This window comes from Diabrotica undecimpunctata, chromosome 1 (genome assembly GCF_040954645.1).
Source record: "Diabrotica undecimpunctata isolate CICGRU chromosome 1, icDiaUnde3, whole genome shotgun sequence".
NCBI lineage: Eukaryota > Metazoa > Arthropoda > Insecta > Coleoptera > Chrysomelidae > Diabrotica > Diabrotica undecimpunctata.
The window spans coordinates 9,967,396-9,986,496 of NC_092803.1; the positions used below are offsets into that span (position 1 = coordinate 9,967,396).

Sequence of the window (19,101 nt, forward strand, 5' to 3'; positions counted from 1 at the left end):
TATCGGATGCTGCTCCTTATATGGTGAAAGCAGGACAAAATTTAAAAATATTTTTCCCAGATTTAATACATGTTACTTGTGTAGCGCATGGATTAAACAGAGTTGTAGAGGAAATACGAAAAAAGTTTCCTCTTGTAAATACCATGATATCCAGTGTCAAAAAAGTATTTCTTAAATCTCCTATAAGATATTCCTCTTCCACCACAACCTATTTTAACGCGATGGGGAACATGGTTAGAAGCAGCTAATTTTTATGCAGATCATTTTGTTAAAATAAAGAACATAATTGATACGTTAACAGATGAAAGTTCCCAATCTCTTTTGGATTCTAAACAAACTTTTCAGAGTAACTTGCTTCAACAAGAACTTTCATTTATAAAATCAAATTTTAGTTTTGTTCAAAAAACAATTACTCAGTTAGAATCACCAAAATTGTCATTGTTCGAAAGTACAGCATTAATAAAAGAATTTGCGTCATGTTGTCGGAACGTTAGAGCTAATATTGGAAAAGATATTTTAAAAAAATTTTAAGCTACTATGGAAAAAAATAAAGGTTACCATATTCTTTCTGAAGTAGTCAGTGTTATAGCTGGAAATATTTCGGAAACAATTAATTTAGAACCAAATGTTTTGGTTAGTTTGAAAAATGCTCCCGTTACATCAGTTGATGTTGAACGAAGTTTTTCCATATATAAATATATGTACTCAGACAGAAGCCAAAAGTTTTTCTTAGAAAATTTTGAACACCACTTGGTCATTTATTGTTACCATAATTCTAAATAAGTTTATTCATACTTAAAAATGATGTAGTTACTTAAAATAAATGTAAATCTTAATGAATAGTAGGAAATATTTAGTTATGTACACTTTTTTTTTTAAATAAAATTGTTACTATTTTACGATTTTTTTATTTATTTGTATGCATATTTTGTAAAATATTTGCATATTTTCGGGTAAACACGTGCATATTTATGCGCAATTTTCTACATTTTTATTTGCATATTTGCCGAAGTCTATAATCATTTACCCAGTACATCTAAGGTTATGCTCGTCTTGCTCTAGACAATGCACAACCGGGGAATTATTTCTGTTTACTACTAATTGACAGCTTGGTGATATTTGAATGATACGTAAATTTTTAAATGTTAGGGTATTCCAGTATTTTCTGAATTTATTATTTTTTTTTTCTTATTTTGACAAGTAACATTTTTTTTATAGATCTATTTGAAAGAATTTGATAAATTTATTAATTATTTTTATAACTTTGTCAGAGGGTTTGTATAGAGTACTATGTAAAAAACTATGTAAAGACTATTCCTGTGCAATGTTAGGTATACGACTGTCACATAAGAAGAGAAACGACTGGGTAAAATCCAAAACAAAAGTCGAGGACATAGCAATAAAAATTGCCAAACTTAAATGGAGCTTCGCGGGCTACACTGCTAGACAAAAAAAACCAACGTTGGAATACTATAATACAACATTGGAGACCTTACGAAAGTAAACGACCAAGAGGAAGACCACAGATAAGATGGGTTGATGACATTAAAAGAATAGACGGAACAAATTGGAAATATGTTGCTCAGGATAGAGACCGATGGAAGGAGTTGGGAGAGGCCTATGTCCAAACATGGACGACAGAAGGCTAAGAATAAGAAGAAGATTCCTGCTTTTAATAGTTCTGAATACAGATCCATATTTTTGTGTTTGTTTATGGGACCTTCAAAGAAGATATGGATCACTGTTCCAATGGTTCCACATTCACATATCGGTGATTCTGTTTTACCTACTTTGTAGAGATAGCAAGGAGTTTTACAATGTCCACTACGTAAACGATTAATATTTGTTATAGTATTCCTGCCCTTATACCCACATTTGGCTTACCATGGTTTAATGGGGAAATCACACTGCAATCTACAATAGTCTGGATCTTTATCTTTAATTTGGAAATGCCATTCATTGTAGAATTGTGTTAAGATGTCTTTTTTGTAACACAAAAGATATCTGTTTTATATTTTTAATATCAAATGGTACTCTTAATTGTCTCTCATTATTCGCCAATCTATCTGCTACCTCATTACCTTTAATCCCTGGATGTCCAGGTACCGAATCTATTCCTACTGAGAAACCCAAATTATTAGCTTCTACCAATAGCTTTTTTGTTATTATGGTTACATAATCCATTTGATCCCATTTGAGACTAGAAAATTTTGATAAAGCACTTTTTGAATCCACAAAGATAACTGCTTTCATGATCTACTTTTCAATGCACACAGAGATAGCTTTATACAGGGTGTCCCGGAAAATAGTGCGTTCCTTAACGATATGTGCAGATTGCAGCATTTAAAACAAAAAAGTCTTATAACATTTTTTTATGAAGTTAACCGTTTTCAAAAAAAAATTATTAATTTTAATCCATTTGATTATTTTTCGCAGAAAAGGAAATACAGCCGGCAACGTTGCGTTCCTGGTTATTCTTCGTTAATTACTGTAAATCAGCTATCATGAACCATCGATCGTTAGGCATAATATGTATTGATACTGATAACAGTGATAGAGAAAAAGCATGTATTATATTTAATAATTAAAGTTTGAATACTGTTTTTACTTACATGGAAAATTATTATTATAATAAATGTTCGAAATGGCCACCATTTGCACAGATACACGCGTTTATTCGACGAATCCAATTATTCTTAATATTATAAGTATGTAAATTATGTCTGATTATTTCAGCAGCATCAAAAATTCGTTGTCGCAATTGAGCTTCTGTTTTAATTTCATCCTGGTTGTCGTATACTAATGATTTTAGATGTCTTCAAAAGTCCATAACATTGCATTCTGGTGTTGTGGGTGGCCACAGAACGTGTCCATTTCTACCGATCCAACGACGAGGAAAAGTGATGTCGAGGAAATCTTTAATATGTCTCGTAAAATGTGCTGGAGCCCCATCATGAAGGAACCACATTTCAGAGCGTATTTGTAACGGAACGTCTTCAAGAAGTATCGGTAGAACATGCTGCAAAAAATTTAAATAGGATTCTCCACTCAATCTTCTGGGAAGTTCGTACGGTCCAATCAGACGATTACCAATAATCCCAGCCCATAAATTTATACTAAATTGTTTTTGAAAATTTGTCCTACGTATAGCATAAGGGTTTTCATCACTCTACACGTGACAATTGTGAAAATTAAACACACCATTTCTCGTAAAACAAGCTTCATCTGCACACAACACTTTGCACAGAAATTCGGGTTCTCTGGCGATTTTGTTTTGAAACCATCTACAAAATCTTAATCTTCGAGGTAAATCGCCTTGGTGTAAATCTTGCACTCGTTGGTAATGATAAGGATGTACCAGTTGTTCCGTAAATGTCTTGTGAACAATGGTTTTTGAAATGCCAACCATTCTAGCCACAGATCGAGTACTTACTCTTGGATTATTACTGACTATATCCAAAATCACATCTTCTGCATTTAGTCTACGGTTACTTCGTGTTCTACCGCTAGTTTTTTTAGGTATCACACAACCCGTCTCTAATAATCTTTGGGACACGTTCACAAAACTTCGGGCATTAGGATGTCGTCGTTCGGGATAGCGTTCAACATAAACTCTAACAGCCCTATTACTGTCACAGTGGGCTTCACCGTACGTAATTAACATATCGTGATACTCGCGAATCGAAAACATGACAATACTATTTATTCTTGAGCTACGGGTAATTACAACTGTTTACAAATTTTTTACACCTTTTCTGTATCAAAATAAATTAAACTATCGCATTCTGCCCATACCTTTTGGAGCGCAACGTTGCCGGATTTATTTGCTTTTCTGTGGACACTAATCAAATGGATTAAATTTAATATATATTTTTTCTTGAAAACGGTTGACTTTATAAAAAAATGTTATAAGCCTTTTTTGTTTTAAATGCTATACTCAGCCCATACCTTTAAGGAACGCACTATTTTCCGGGACACCCTGTATATAGCTATCTATATAAAAGAATTTTTCTTTCTACTTCATATATGGCAATATATTTTTTGATATATGCTAATAAGTAGTCTGGTATAGCTTTATTCTTCTAAAATTAGTTATTTGCATTTATAGCTTCATTTAACTTATTATTAACTTCTTATTACTATGTTATTTTTTTCAGACATTTGTTTCAATATGTATTTATGCGCCAATATTTCCCTTCTAACTTTTAGTGTGGATACTGAACATTCCGCTTGTAATATTAAAATTGGTGTAGAACGTAGACAAAATGGAGTTTTTTTTAATGCTTCTGTCCATATTTGTTGCTTAGAAAGTTGCAAAACAAGTCAGAAATTTCGGTTTTTTATGAATGTTAATAACTTTTTTAAAAACAAACCTAGAACTTTCATATTAAACATAATATTGGTTTCGGGGGTGTTTAAAGTCCGATCAAAATTTCAAAGCGATCGGTCAACTAGTTTATTTAATTTTGTTTTGAAATTGTTTAATTTGTTTATCCCAAATTATACTTTTGGCATATTCTTTGGATATTTTTTGGTAACTTCCTTATTCTTTAATTTTTTAAATGTTTTTAGGAATCAACTGGTGTTTCGCGAAGAAGTCGAATGGCCTTCTAACATAAAAATCACGTGGGAAACGGGTAAAATTGAATTGACGTTCAAGAAGAAAGTAAGAGGTGTATGGGACAACTACGGAACATTGAACCAATCAACCGAGAATCTACTATCAGGGACAAACAGCGAGAGAAATAGTTTTATAGTTAAAGAAAAAGTCCAAGTTACTCATAATATTTTTCTTATGCGGTTCGCAAGAGTCGATGGTTGTAGAAGCGTGGTGCCGATTGGGAAGCATATTAGGGTTTTTATTAATGTAGATGGTGAGTACCAATGTCTTCTTTTTTGACTGTTTCTACTGTATTTTGATGTCTTTTACATACCCACTGGCCACTAGACACTTATCTGCTGTTCTAAAAATATATCGTTTAAAAATACTTTGGTTAAAAACAGTAAATATTTTTTTAGGTATAGAATCGTCAAGAAGTTACACACCCGTCCCGTTGAGTCTCTTCAACTCGCTGAACTTAAACGACGATACTACTGACGAAATCTGCCTTATGATCAAGAGATACGAGAACGGAGCCGTCAGCAAATCGATAACAGACAGAGAAGTCAACGACATTTTGTCTATGACCAGACCTTTGGGTGATTTCGATCTTAGAAGACTGGAGAAGAAGGTGGCGTTTTTTATTCTTGCCGCTGGGACTGGCATTACGCCGATGCTGCCATTGATGCTGTTTTTATTGGAGAGGAGAGTAAAGAAATGGTAAATGATTTTTAATAACAATTTATTTATTAATATTGTATCATACCTAGTGATCTAGATTATGAAGAATTAATCTTAGGGCATCGGTACCTAATAGGCTCAACAAGGAAGAGAACAACTCCAACCACTATTAAAGGTTTGAATCTCAAAAAAACAGAAATGGAATATTTACAACATAAAGAGAAAACAAATATCATTAAACAAAAGATGGTAAAGTTTGATAAATCAAATTATATTCAAAAATATCAAATATCAAAATATTCAAGAACATTCAAATCTTATATACTAAAACGCTAAGCCCTTTTCTTGTCCACCACTCAAAAACCATATTAGATAATTAAAATATTTTTTCGGAATATTATTAGTATTACGTATGACATTGTCAAGATATACTTTTGGTACAAAAATTCACTTCCGGTTTTGAGATGACCGGAAGTTAAAATTTACTTTTAGTTTTAGACCCCACAATGTATATATGGATCGAAAGGTCTCGTCGAGACGAATCTAAATATGTACTTCCGGTTGCGATCCGACACCGGAAGTGACCCGAAACGCGCATAAAACGTCAAGATAGAGTAAATCTGACACCGGATTCGTGATCAGCATGCAAAATTAACTGCTAAATGATATCCATGTCGACATTTGATGAACTAAAAATTGCATTCCGGTTTTGAGGTCGACTTCCATAATCACTTTTTTTTTACTTGCATTATTATTGATGAATGTTATGTATATTTTTGCTTATATTGTTTGTATTGATCTCGTAATTTTTCTCGCAAAATAAAAATTTCATTTAAAAATCTCGATGTCGAGTTGGTCCGCTAGTAATTAAATAACATAATTAAAGTTGTTAACTAGTATATCAATTATATCAAGTATAATAACTATACAAAGTAATCAAATAAAATATATTAGATACCATAATAAAATTAATAACTCCTTATTCTTCTTCTTTCTTCTTGTATGTAGGCTTTAAAGCCTGTTTCTTTTTCAATATTAGCCTCCTGAATTGTTCAAATTATCGCATAATCTTTTTCTTGGCCTGCCAATACTTCTTCGTCCATTTGGTGACTTATCTCGTGCTATTCGTACTATTCTATTCTCTGCCTTTCTACTAATGTGTTCGTTCCACTCCTATTTCTGACTTTTCCCTAATATTCGTCGAAGTATTTTCATCTCTGTTGTTTCTAGTAGTCGTCTCGTTTTAGATGTGTCAGGTCTTGTCTCCGCCGTGTATGTTAATATGGGACTAATTGCTGCTTTTATTCTTATTTTTGTGTCTTGTCTTAGGTGTTTGTTCTTCCAGATTATGTCATTAAGAGATCCCACCGCTTTACTTGCTTTTAAGCTTTGTTGTCGTACTTCTTCTTCAACATTTCCGTAACTAGTTATATCTATTTCCATATATCTAAATCTTGCTTTCTGCTTTATTATTTTCCCATCAATTTCGATTTTACATCGCATCGGGTATGTAGATGTTGTCATACATTTGGTTTTTTGTGCTGATATTATCATATTGTATTTCTTGGCTGTTATATTGAAGATATGTGTTAATCTTTGGAGCTCGTCTTCTGTCTCGGCGATTAATGCGGCGTTAATTAAACATAATATTTGAATTTCTTTGTTTCCCATTCTGTAATCATGATGTTTACGTACTACTTGTATTATTTCGTCCATTATTATATTAAAGAGAAGTGGGCTTAACGAGTCACCCTGTCTGACTGCGCTTTGTACTGGTATCTTCTTCTGCTTCAGATGCAAATCCACTAATGGATGTTAGCGATCACATTTTCCATTAATTCTCTATTTCTTGCAATATGTATCAGATATTGTATGTCGTTAATCCCTGTCCATTGCCTTATGTTTCGGAGCCAGGACATTTTCTTGCGTCCCATTCCTCCCTTGCCTTCAATTTTACCCTCGATTATAAGTTGGAGGAACTGGTATTTTTCATTTCGCATGATGTGACCTAAATACGCCGTTTTCCTTTTCTTGATGGTTTCGAAAAGTTGGCGTTCTTGGTTTATTCTTTTAAGGACATCTATATTTGTGATTTTTGCTGTCCATGGTATTTTTAGGATATGGTGATAGAGCCACATTTCGAAAGCTTCTAATCTGTTTATATCCCTCGTTTTGAGTGTCCAGCCCTCTACGTCATATAGCAGCACTGACCACACGTAGCACTTAGTAAACCTTAGTCTCAGTGAAAGATCGAAGTCAGTACCTTCTTGAATTTTACGAAAGCTTGTCGAGCTTGCTTAATGCGACATTTTACTTCCCTGTCCGATGCCCAGTCTTCAAAAAGCCACGATCCCAGGTATTTAAATTTACTCACTCTTTCAATGGACTTACTGTTCAGTGTTATGGTGGAGTTTTCAAGTGCGTCCAAGTTTCTGGAGATTATCATAAATTTGGTTTTTTTGGTATTAATCTCTAATCCCATTCGCTTACTGTATTCTCCGATTATAGTGACAAGTTGTTGAAGATCGACTATGTTGTCACAAATTAAGACACCATCATCAGCATATCGTATGTTGTTGATCAATACTCCATTCACTTTGATTCCCATCTTTGCATCCTCCAAAGACTCTTGCAATATGGCTTCCGAATAAATGTTAAATAAAAGAGGGGAAAGCACACATCCCTGTCGAACGCCCCTTCTTATATGTATGGGTTTGGATATAGAATTGTCTATTTTTAACTGTGCCGTTTGATGCCAGTACAAGTTTTCAATGCATCTTATGTCTTTCTGGTCTATATCAACTTTCTTGAGGATCTGCGTTAACTTGTGGTGTTGGACACGATCAAACGCTTTTTGGTAATCTAAAAAGCATAGGAACACATCCTTCTTCTGATCATAACAATTTTGGACCAGCACCTGTGTTGCTACTATTGCTTCTTGTGTTCCTAAACCTTGCCTAAACCCGAACTGGGAGTCACTGATGTTCCATTCATATTTTTTGTATAATCTTTCTTTGTATAATCTGATGTAGTATTATCTAGAATATTATGTAGTATTATCTATTAGAATATCTTTAAAGTGTGACTCATCAGGCTAATGAGTCTGTGATCCTCACATCTTTTTGCATTGACTTTCTTGGGCAGGGGTATAAAGTTGGAGCGTAACCACTGTTGAGGATAGCAGCCAGTTTCATAAATTAAGTTAAATATTTTGTGTAGTGCTGAAATTCCTCTTTCATCCAGTAATTTGAGTATTTCTAACGGGATTTCATCTGGTCCAGGTGCCTTATTGTTTTTTGAATTAATATTGCCTTTTCTATCTCCTCTTTGGTGATTGAAGGTATACTGGTATACGCTGTGTTAATTTTACATTTATCTTTGCCTGTATTCGATTACGGAAGTAGTGTAGTATTGAGGGTTATGAGCGAGAGGACTGGGTGGATTGAGTAGCTCAGAAGCCGCGTTCATGCCCACAGTTGGTCCCAAGCCCAGATAAGGGTTGACGGGCCAGGTTACCATCCTATCCATTATAAATGAAAACAAGACTCAAAGAACCGATATAAAGCCTCGGAACCAGACGGAATCAAATATATCACGTATCATTAAATTTATTATGAAACATGTGAACTAATCTACGTCCTCTTTACAATGGATTAACTATGCAAATAAAACAAAACATAATATTAAATGATAGCTACGCAAAAAAAAGGTTTACTATTTAGTTAATCCATTCTCATTAAACATGTTTAATAGAATTAAATCTGCAACAAAAAATCGTGATATAGCTATCAACATATATAACAGGCAATTTAAGGTTGATTTGTACCTTCAAAAGACAAACTACACATTCAAAAAATTTGAAAAAAAAATGAGAAGGTAAATGTGATCACTAGAAGTATTTAAACAAATCTTGGGCAAAGTTCATGTTTTCGTTTTCGAAAAAACTCAAAAAAACTACTTTTTTCCAGGTATAAAGCGGGAAATCCAAACATATAATTTTGTGCAATTTCTTACATCATAAAAATATAATCCTAAATACTTAGGAATTTTTTGAAAATTTTTGAATATGCAGTTTTGACACAATAGGAAAAAATAATATGTTACCGCATATAATAAAGCTAGCGGTAAGAAACCGTACAAAATTTTAATAACGACATATATAAAACTATTACAACATATTAAATCCAAACGCAACCGTCTACGTATATTTATTTTATATATAAAACTGTTAGTGGAAAGTGGTTAAAAGTGGAAAATATTTGTAATGAAACGTTGAATATTTTTTCCTTTTTTTTTTAACCTATTCTCTATCCTTCCATTGTTGGATGTAGGTCTCCCCCAGTTCTCTCCATCTTTCCCTATCTTGAGCTGTTCTCTGCCATGTGGGACCTCCTTGTTTCCTGATGTCATCTTTCCACCTCATCTGTGGTCTGCCTCTTGATCTCTTTGCATTGTATGGACGCCACTTCCCAATCAACAGATTGGGAAAACAGAGGAATATGTATTAACGGAAAGTACCTAAATCACCTTAGATATGCGGATGATATACTCCTGATCTCCTCGGAACGACAAGAACTAGAATTAATGCTGAATGAACTTCATGAAAAATCACTGCAAAAAGGCCTAAAAATTAACTTCAACAAAACAAAAGTAATGACAAACACGGAAGACCAAGAGGCAATAAAAATACAAACAGAAAAAATAGAACAGGTAAATGAGTATATCTATCTAGGACAAGCAATCAGAGCTAACAGAGAAAATCAAACAGCCGAAATATCGAGACGAGTAAGAATGGGATGGGCAACGTTCGGCAAACTTTCTTACGTTCTAAAAAATCAAACAATCCCTCTATACTTCCGAAGCAAGGTATATAACTCCTATATAATAGAGGTGCTCACCTACGGAGCACAGACATGGACATTTACACAGGCCAACTTGGATAGGATAAGGAAGGCACAAAGAGCGATGGAGAGACAAATGTTGGGTATATCACTTAAAGATAGAAAACGTAACCAGTGGATCAGAACCAGAACAAAGACAGTAGACGCGATAGAACAAGCAGCAAAACTGAAATGGAAATGGGCTGGACACAATGAACGTCTCCAAGACGGACGATGGAACAATGCCATCGGAAAGTGGCGTCCATTTTTTCCTTAACATATGAAAAATAACATTCTTAGGTAACATGAATCATTTTTCAATGATGTATGTGGATGGAACCTTATTTTTTTACTATCAAGATGTTCTTGCAAAGGCATTACTTTGATTATTTGGTAAACCTACATTACACATCACAAAAAATTAAACAAAAATCATTAAAACATGTTTGTTAATAAATTCAGTGTATGAATACGATATATTATATTCCTATTTCAATAAAATAAATCGAAAACTTGTCGAGTAGGGCTGATTGATACAGGAGAACAGTAAAATATTAGGTATTTGATAAAATTACTGTCTACACAATTTGGCAACTCAGCCAATGGATATAATGATAGAAAACTGTAATTTATGTTAGGGTTTGAAAATATTACAGTCATCATGTAGAAATCTACAATTAAGTTAAAAATTCTACCACAGTAGCATGCCGCAGTTGAGCTATCTCTAGGATCCGAAACAAACTAATTAAGGGTGCAGATCAACCCTAAAAAAATTTCTTTATCCAGTTTCCCGTATTATTGTCTAGTTTTCGTAATTTGAAAGTGCCACAAGTTGAATCTACTGACAAATGCATATAAGGAAAAAGTTCTCACAATAATTGAGAAGGAAATCAGATTAACTGGACATTGGACCTGGGTTTACCTTCGGATCACCGAAGATAAACTTGGTACTTAACTTTATAATTAACTGGGGCTGACTGAGAACTAGATTTCTGAATTATTTAAAGATTAAAAAAAATAGAACACTATGCAACGATTTTCAGAACAGGTCTGTGAATAACAGAAATCGAAGTCACGCGGTCATTGTAAATGGCAAAAAATTGAAAAGCATTCGGCCCAGATGAGGTGAGTGATGAAATAATAAAATTTTTGCGAGAAAATGACATAAAATCACCATGGGACCTCTTTAATAGAAATTATATGGAATTTTACCAACGGATTGGGTTTAATCAACTTTTGTCACAGTATTAAAGAAACACCGCCCAACTATATGCAGTGATTATCGAAAAATAGGTCTCATCAGTTACGTTAAGAAAACTAAATAGACGATAGTTACCAAACTAATAGATAATTCTAATCAAACTATAGCAAAGTCATTCAACATCGACCTATAAGCTTTACTACCTTGAGTTTACAGTTTACTTTAATCGCTATCGACACTGCCTTCATTTTACCTTGTTATTTTACTAATGGTTGTAGGGGGAAAAGATTGGTAGATAAAAAATAAATATGAATGTCGAAGGACCAGCGGCCAAAAGGTCGCAAAATTGCGGATTATTAATAGTGTACTAAATAGTAAAATTGAAAATAGAATAATTAAAATAAGATTTCCTGCAGAAATATTTTTATTTTATTATTTACATAAATAAATAGCAATATCGGAATTGCCAACAAATTACCGTTGATAATGATAATAAAAACATAAATGTTCAAATAAAATGTTCGTAAAATACACAACTGTTTATAGTAATTGTTCTTAAAATTAAATAAATGCGATTTATAGAGCAAAAAAGTTTAGTAGTATATCCGACAACCCTGTAATTTGTCGGACCGGCATTTACGAAATATTGGCACAAAAAGGTCGATTTTCTTCTGTATTAAAGAATAATTTCAGGTAATTACATATTAGAATCACTAACACTGAATTTAACTAGTGAGATAAACTATTTTTTTATAGCCCTTTTTCTATCCGAATTGTCGAATAAAGGCCTCTTCCATTTCTCGCCATTCATCCCTGTTGTGTGCTAGGCGTTTCCACATTGGTCCTCTTTTAATATCGTCGCTCCAGCGCATTTGAGGTCTTCCTCTTGGTCTCTTCGCATCGAACGGTCGCCAGTTTCCGACTTCTTTGTTCCATCTACCATCTTCGAGACGTTCGTTGTGTCCAGCCCATTTCCATTTTAATTTAGCTGCTTGTTTCGCGGCGTCCTTTATTTTTGTTTTTTTCCGGATTGCTTCGTTCGTTTACCGATCTATTAGTGAGATACCAAGCATCTGTCGTTCCATGGCTCGCTGAGTTTTTCGAATCTTGTCCATGTTCTTTTTTGTGAATGTCCAGGTTTGAGCTCCGTAAGTGAGAACGGGAAGGATACAAGAATCGAACACTTTGGTTCGAAGGTTTTGGGGTATCTTTTTGTCTTTCAGTATGTATGAGAGTTTTCCAAATGCGGCCCATCCCATTCTTACTCGTCTGCTTATTTCGGTAGTTTGGTTTTCTTTGTTTACCTTGATATTCTGACCCAGATATATGTATTCTTCTACATGTTCCACTTTTGTTCCTTGGATGGTTTTCGTCGGTTGATCATCTTTATTCGACATTAGCTTAGTTTTACTCAGATTCATTTTCAGTCCTTTTTTTATGGATTCCGTATGAAGCTCATCGATCATCGTCTTCAGTTCTTTCCAGCTGTCGGCTATTAGTACTACGTCATCTGCATATCTTAGATGGTTTAAATACTTTCCTTTTATCGATAGTCCCTTCGTTTCCCAATTTAGTGATTTAAAGATGTCTTCAAGTGCGGCAGTAAATAGTTTTGGAGATATGGTGTCTCCCTGTCTTACTCCTCGGTTGATTTTTATTGGCCTCGTTTTCATTCCGTTATCCATCGTGACTACCATTTCAGCGTGTTGATATATATTATGTATTAATATCCTATATCTAGAATATATTCTGCTGTTGACCAGTGCTTCCTCAATAGCCCATAATTCTATGCTGTCAAAAGCTTTCTCGTAGTCTATAAATGCTAAACAGATTGCTAAACTTTTTCTATTAGGACCTTTAGTGTGTGAAGATGGTCACATGTACTGAACCATTTTCTAAATCCGGCTTGCTCTAGTGGTTGATATACATCGAACTTTGTTGTCAATCTATTTGTAATTATTTTTGTGAATGTTTTATAAAGTTGTGATAGTAGTGATATTGGACGATAATTTTTCAGATCTGTATTGTCCCCTTTTTTGTGTATTAATATTGTGTTAGCAGTATTCTATTCCTTTGGTATGTTTCCTTCAAATAGGCATTTATTAAAAAGTATTTTTAGGTACCTGATGACTTCTTCTCCGCCTTCTTTCAACATTTCTGCCAGAATTCCATCACTACCCGGTGCTTTATTTCTTTTCAATTCTTTAATTGCATTTTCTATTTCTACTTCGCTTATTTCGGGCATTACTTCAGAATTTACGTTTGTTATTTGTCTTTTCAGATTTTGCTTTGAAGAGTCGGGGGGATCGTTTCTTGAGCGGTATAACTCAGTATAGAAGTTTTCAACTATGTTTGATATCTAAGCTTTGCTTGTTTCTAGTTGGCCTTGTTGATTTTTCATAGTTTTAATATTTTTCTTTCCTAATTTCGGTTTGGTATATTTCAGACTTCGATTTTTCTCTATCACTCTTTCTACATGTTCTTGTTGATGTTTTTTAATATCGTCTTTTATCTGTTTTCGTATGGCTCGATTAAGTTCTTTGTATTCTGTGGTATTTCTTTTGTTTAGTGACAGGAGCTCTTTTCGTTGTTTCAGCATATTCTTCGATTCTGCACTTATATTGGATTTTTTGTTGTTATGGCGGGTTGCTACTTCTGAGCTAGCATTCAATAGTTCTTTTGTTATAACTGAGTTAATTTTATTAACGCTGAATTGTTCTAGATTCAGTTTGGGCGGTTTTTAATTTGCTAGCATATTTTTCTTTATCGACTTTTAGCTTTTCTGTGTCTATTTGTATCGTGTTATTAAAGTTAATTCTACGTTTGCTATACTTAATCCTTAGTTTAGCTCTAACCATTCTGTGATCACTACCCAGAGAGACATTATTTATTACTGTTACATCTTCTACGATACCTTTCTTGTTACACATGATGTAATCGATTTCGTTCCTTGTTTTTCCGTCTGGTGATAACCACGTCCACTTTCTTTGCGGTTTTTTCTTATAAAATGTGTTCATTACGAAATATTTGTTGCTATCTAGGAAATTAACCAGGGTTTCTCCTCTCTCATTTCTAACACCATAGCCGAATTCACCAATATAGTTTTCGCTTTCTTCTAGTCGTTGTCCAATCTTAGCGTTGAAATCTCCTATTATAAGTGTGTAAGTGCTGTGATAGTTCGTGTTGGTTTCTATTATTTTCTCGTAGAACTCATCTATCTTTTCATCGGGGTGTGTTGAAGTTGGGGCGTACACTTGAATGATTTTTAGGGTGATTTTCTCGTTTATAGATAAACTATTTACTTGCTTCTATTTGAGAAGCTAAAAAGGAAGTTTGACTTGCGTGCTTCTATTTAAGAAGGCAAAGACGAAGTGCGTAGTAGGGTTTGAGTAGTTTAAATCTGAAGGGTAGTTGGGTTTGAGTAGTTTAAATCTGAAAAACTGACAGGCGCAGAAGATACAATACAGCAGAAAGAAGGCATGTCATGTTGATCGTATGTCTTTAAATTAGTGAGATAGGATTGGGAGAATGGTGAGAGACTAGATATGCCACCATCTATATATGTTTATATTATTATTAAAATATTTACAAAACAAAAATATATCTGTCTTTTTTTCGCTTTCAGTCAGTTCGTGAGGTTTCTTTTCTTCAATCGAACAGAGGAAGATATTCCATTTAGGAGTCAACTTGCTGCATTACAAGAAATGGATAGTCGGTAAGCAAAACAAAGACAAAAATTTACCGAGCTATAAAATGTAAATAAATTTAAAAATATACAGGGTGCAGCAGATAAACGGCTAATTAGAAATATATCGAGAACTAAAGCTAACTGAATCATAAAAATTGGAATGAAGGGGATTTGAAGAAATACCTATTTAATGAAAATATTTTTATCTATTTGTAATGTCCAGTTATACCGGAAGTTGCCTACTTCGTTTTTTTCAATGGGACACCCTGTATATTTTTTAATTTTAGAAGTATTTACGTTGTTCTGAACATTTTTTGTTAATACTTCCACATAGATATTGTGAACCCTTTTTGAGTTATAATGCTTTTTATATGAAAATTACACTTTTCTACCATGTATATAAAGTTCAATATCTTCTAATGTAATTTGGATAAAAGCTTAAATTCCTTAGGAATTTATTAACCACCTACAGCATTATCGTTTACAGTGTAAAGTTGCCTTTCTCATTATAAAGGGTGCTGTCAAAATTGGCAAAAAACCAGTATTCTAAATTTTCGCCTAATTCTTTTGTTAATGGAACACCCTGTATGTAATTCATTATTTTAGAAAAATATATTTTTCACTATCGATCTGTATTAGTTTTCCCTATACCTACCTCTAGCAGTTTTCAAATAATAAAGAGACGCAAGCTGAAATCCTTCGGGTCGCCTTATGAGACACCCTGAAGAATATGAACTTTTATATCTGATTAATTCAGGGAAAGATCCAAGGTAAATGTGGTCCTGGTAGAAGAACATTATGGCTGAAAAATCTAAGACACTGGTCCGGAAAATAAACTACATCATTATTTAGAGCTACTGTCAATAAAGTCAAGATAGCGAATATGGTAGACAACAATATATCTAACGATAGATAACGATCTCGGAAGTAGAAGAAGATACTATTTCCAATTTTTTCGTTAGCGGTTTGATTCCAGTAGAAATATTTAATGAGGCGAATGTCTTTGTCATCAATTCCTATATTTAATTTAAATTTTACATGATGGACTGCATCAAATGCTTTTTTAAAATCCACAAAGCACCCAAACATATCTTTGCTCTAATCACGACACTTCAGCAACATGACGTTCAGCGCAAATGGTGCTTCTCTCGTTCTAACTGCATTTATAAAACCAAACTGCGTTTGTGTCTCATTCTTCTGGGAAGTGTTCTTAAGAAAATTTTAAATAAGTGGCTCATAAGGCAATTAATCAATATTCTAAGGATTTTTGTGCTAGTTATTTTATTAAGGATTGCACTAAGTGTAGTAAGAAGCCAGTCTGGGGGAATCACCCTGGTGTTGTATTCTGCATTAAAACATTTTAATATTTCTTTTATATTTCCTTCTTCTACCAGTCAATGGTTCATTTGGGCCAATAACTTTTTAGTTTTTGAATTTTTTGTCGCAGGTTCTACTACGATTTTCTTTTGTCTAGCTAGAGCCTCAATACACCCTCAGATCCTTACACCCCAATAGATCCTTCTTCTCATGGCGCCGTCTCCTTTCGAAGGTTGGCGATCCAAATGGCAATTGTAGTTTTGGAAACTGCTGCGCGAAAGATTTCTGCGGATGAGCGGTCGAACCATCTCCTCAGGTCTTTCAGCCACGAGTTCTGGCGTCTTCCTACTGATCTTTTGCCCTGTACTTTTCCTTCCAGTATAACTTGAAGTAATTCGTACATTTCGCCTCTCAACACATGACCCACGTATTGCATTTTCCTCTTTTTGATTATTCTTAGTAATTCTTTTTGTAAGTACCTCAACATCAGAAACTCTTTGTACCCATGGAATTCTCAACATTGCTTGCTTGTTCGATTCTTGATTTCTTTTCTGGATTTCTTTTTTTGGATTGCACTGACTATTGATATTTGCTCCCAAATATTTTATTGAATTTACCTGTTCTATTATTTGACCCTTGTCATACACATGTACGTTTATTGGTGTCTTTGAAAATACTAAAGTTTTAGTTTTGGAAACGTTTAGATGTAAACCGAACATCTCGCTGTGGTGAACTACCGCATTTATTATATTTTATAGTCCTTGTGCGTTGCTTGCTATTAAGACGGTATCATCAGCATATCTGGTGTTGTCTATGCTGATTCCCTTAATCTTAATTCCGCCTTGGACCTCGTCTAATGCTTCTCTGAATATAGACTCTGAATACAAATTAAACAGTAGTGGTGATAAGACGCAACCCTGTCTCACTCCTCGTCGGATTTGTATATTCTAATATAGATCATTAATAGAGTAAAATTTTATAAAATCTGTCATCACTGATGTAATGTCGATTAAAAATCTGCATAGACTTATTTCTTCTTCTTATTATTCTTCTTCTTATTCTTTATAAGCAATTCTGCTTGTTCATTGGCGAATTAATACATCTATGGAAGGTTGTCAATCCGTCTTTTACCCGGCCGTCCGATACTTCTGGTGACTTACCTCTTGCAATTTTGACAACACGGGTCTCCTCGATTCTGCTTATGTGGTTATTCCATTCTTTTTTTCTATTTTGTGTCCATTCATTTATACACTGTACGTTACATTTTCTTCTAATGTCTTCACTTCTCTTTCGATCTGTCAGCATATTTCCTGTAATTCTTCTCAGTACTCTGATCTCTGCAGTTTCCAGTAGCCTTTGCGTTGTGGCTGTGTGGGTCTTGTTTTTGAGGCATATGTCATTATTGGTCTTACACTGGCTATATAAATTCTTGATTTCATCTCAGTGTCAATGTGTCCGTTTCGCCATACAGTGTCATTAAAGCATCCTGCCAGTCTATTTGCTCTCACTTGATCTCTCACTTTGTCCAGCTCTCCATAGCTAGCCAGTGTAATTTCCAGGTATTTTATTTCCATTACTTGTTCAATACTGATGTCATCCATTTCTATTTTACATCTGGTTGGTTCTTTGCTGACTACTATTGTTTTAGTTTTCTGAGATGAAATTGTCATATTAAATTATTTTGCTCTTATGGTAAATCTGTGGACCAGTCTTTAAATATTTTGATTTCTTTGTTTCCCATTCTGTATCCTCTTCCTTTGTTAATGCTTTTGATGATTTCATCTATGATCAAATTGAAGAGCATGAGGCTCAATGAATCCCCTTGTCTATTTCTATAGGTTCTGTAAGTTGTCCATCTATTCTGACTTTTATTTTGTTGTTTTGGTATATGTTTTCGATCGTTTTTATAATATTTAGGGGAGTGTCTCTATTATGCAGAAGATGAATTACATAGACTTATTTCAATGTGATAAAATAATAACAAAGAAAAAGCATGAAATTAAATAACTTTAATCTTAGCTACAATTACTAATTACATGTTTTTTTTTTCTTTTAGTCTAACCATAAATCACGTACTTTCCGAGCCATCAGCCTCCTGGACAGGATTGTCAGGTCACGTGAACAACGAAATGATCAACAACGCCATCCAGGAGCACATCAAAGACACCGGTTATACGATAAGCGACATCTTCGCCTTCATCTGCGGACCAAACCAGTTCTTGGAACTGTCCCTTGACCGACTACGTAGTTTAGATATAACCGACGAACAAATACACACGTTCAGCGGATAGCACAGCGCACACTTTGACCGGCCTTCATTCTTCTGCGATACTCAGCCATTTTCCAGAGATCTATCTCTTGTTAGAAACATTGTTTATAATTTTGTTCTTAATATTTTTAATTTTATTGGGCAAAGGAGCCGTTAGTAATAAAATTGTTTTATTTATTTGTAGTTTTTTTTTTAGAAAATTAATGAAGATGAAATTTGATCTAACCTATTTCTTGAGACAATTTAAAGAACCACAAAAAGTGATACACATTTACACCACCTTAATCTAGATCTGCTGCGTTAATTCTCGCAACAGAATCTTCGTAAAAATAACAGATTGCATTAATTAAGATCATTTTAGTTGATAAGAAATTTAGGAATCTCTCTATTTGACCTGCTTGACAGCTCGGAGTTATCAGATGAATGAATTTGACCAACAACTTGGTCAAATGAGAAATATCAAAC

At 34.0% G+C, this 19,101-nt stretch overlaps 1 protein-coding gene across 3 annotated transcripts in view; it reads left to right on the plus strand.

Annotated features, from left to right (window-relative positions):
• The window catches only part of LOC140444533 (cytochrome b5 reductase 4), a 595,617-nt gene extending 576,804 nt beyond the window's left edge, over window positions 1-18,813 (plus strand). For all 3 annotated transcript variants that reach the window (XM_072536292.1, XM_072536297.1, XM_072536295.1), the window contains 4 exons: window positions 4,573-4,874; window positions 5,020-5,320; window positions 14,988-15,077; window positions 18,424-18,813. In XM_072536292.1, coding sequence (XP_072392393.1) covers window positions 4,573-4,874; window positions 5,020-5,320; window positions 14,988-15,077; window positions 18,424-18,658 — 928 coding nt within the window. In that variant the 3' untranslated portion in view covers window positions 18,659-18,813. The remainder of the gene's footprint in view (window positions 1-4,572; window positions 4,875-5,019; window positions 5,321-14,987; window positions 15,078-18,423) is intronic.
• The last annotated feature ends 288 nt before the right edge of the window (window positions 18,814-19,101 follow it).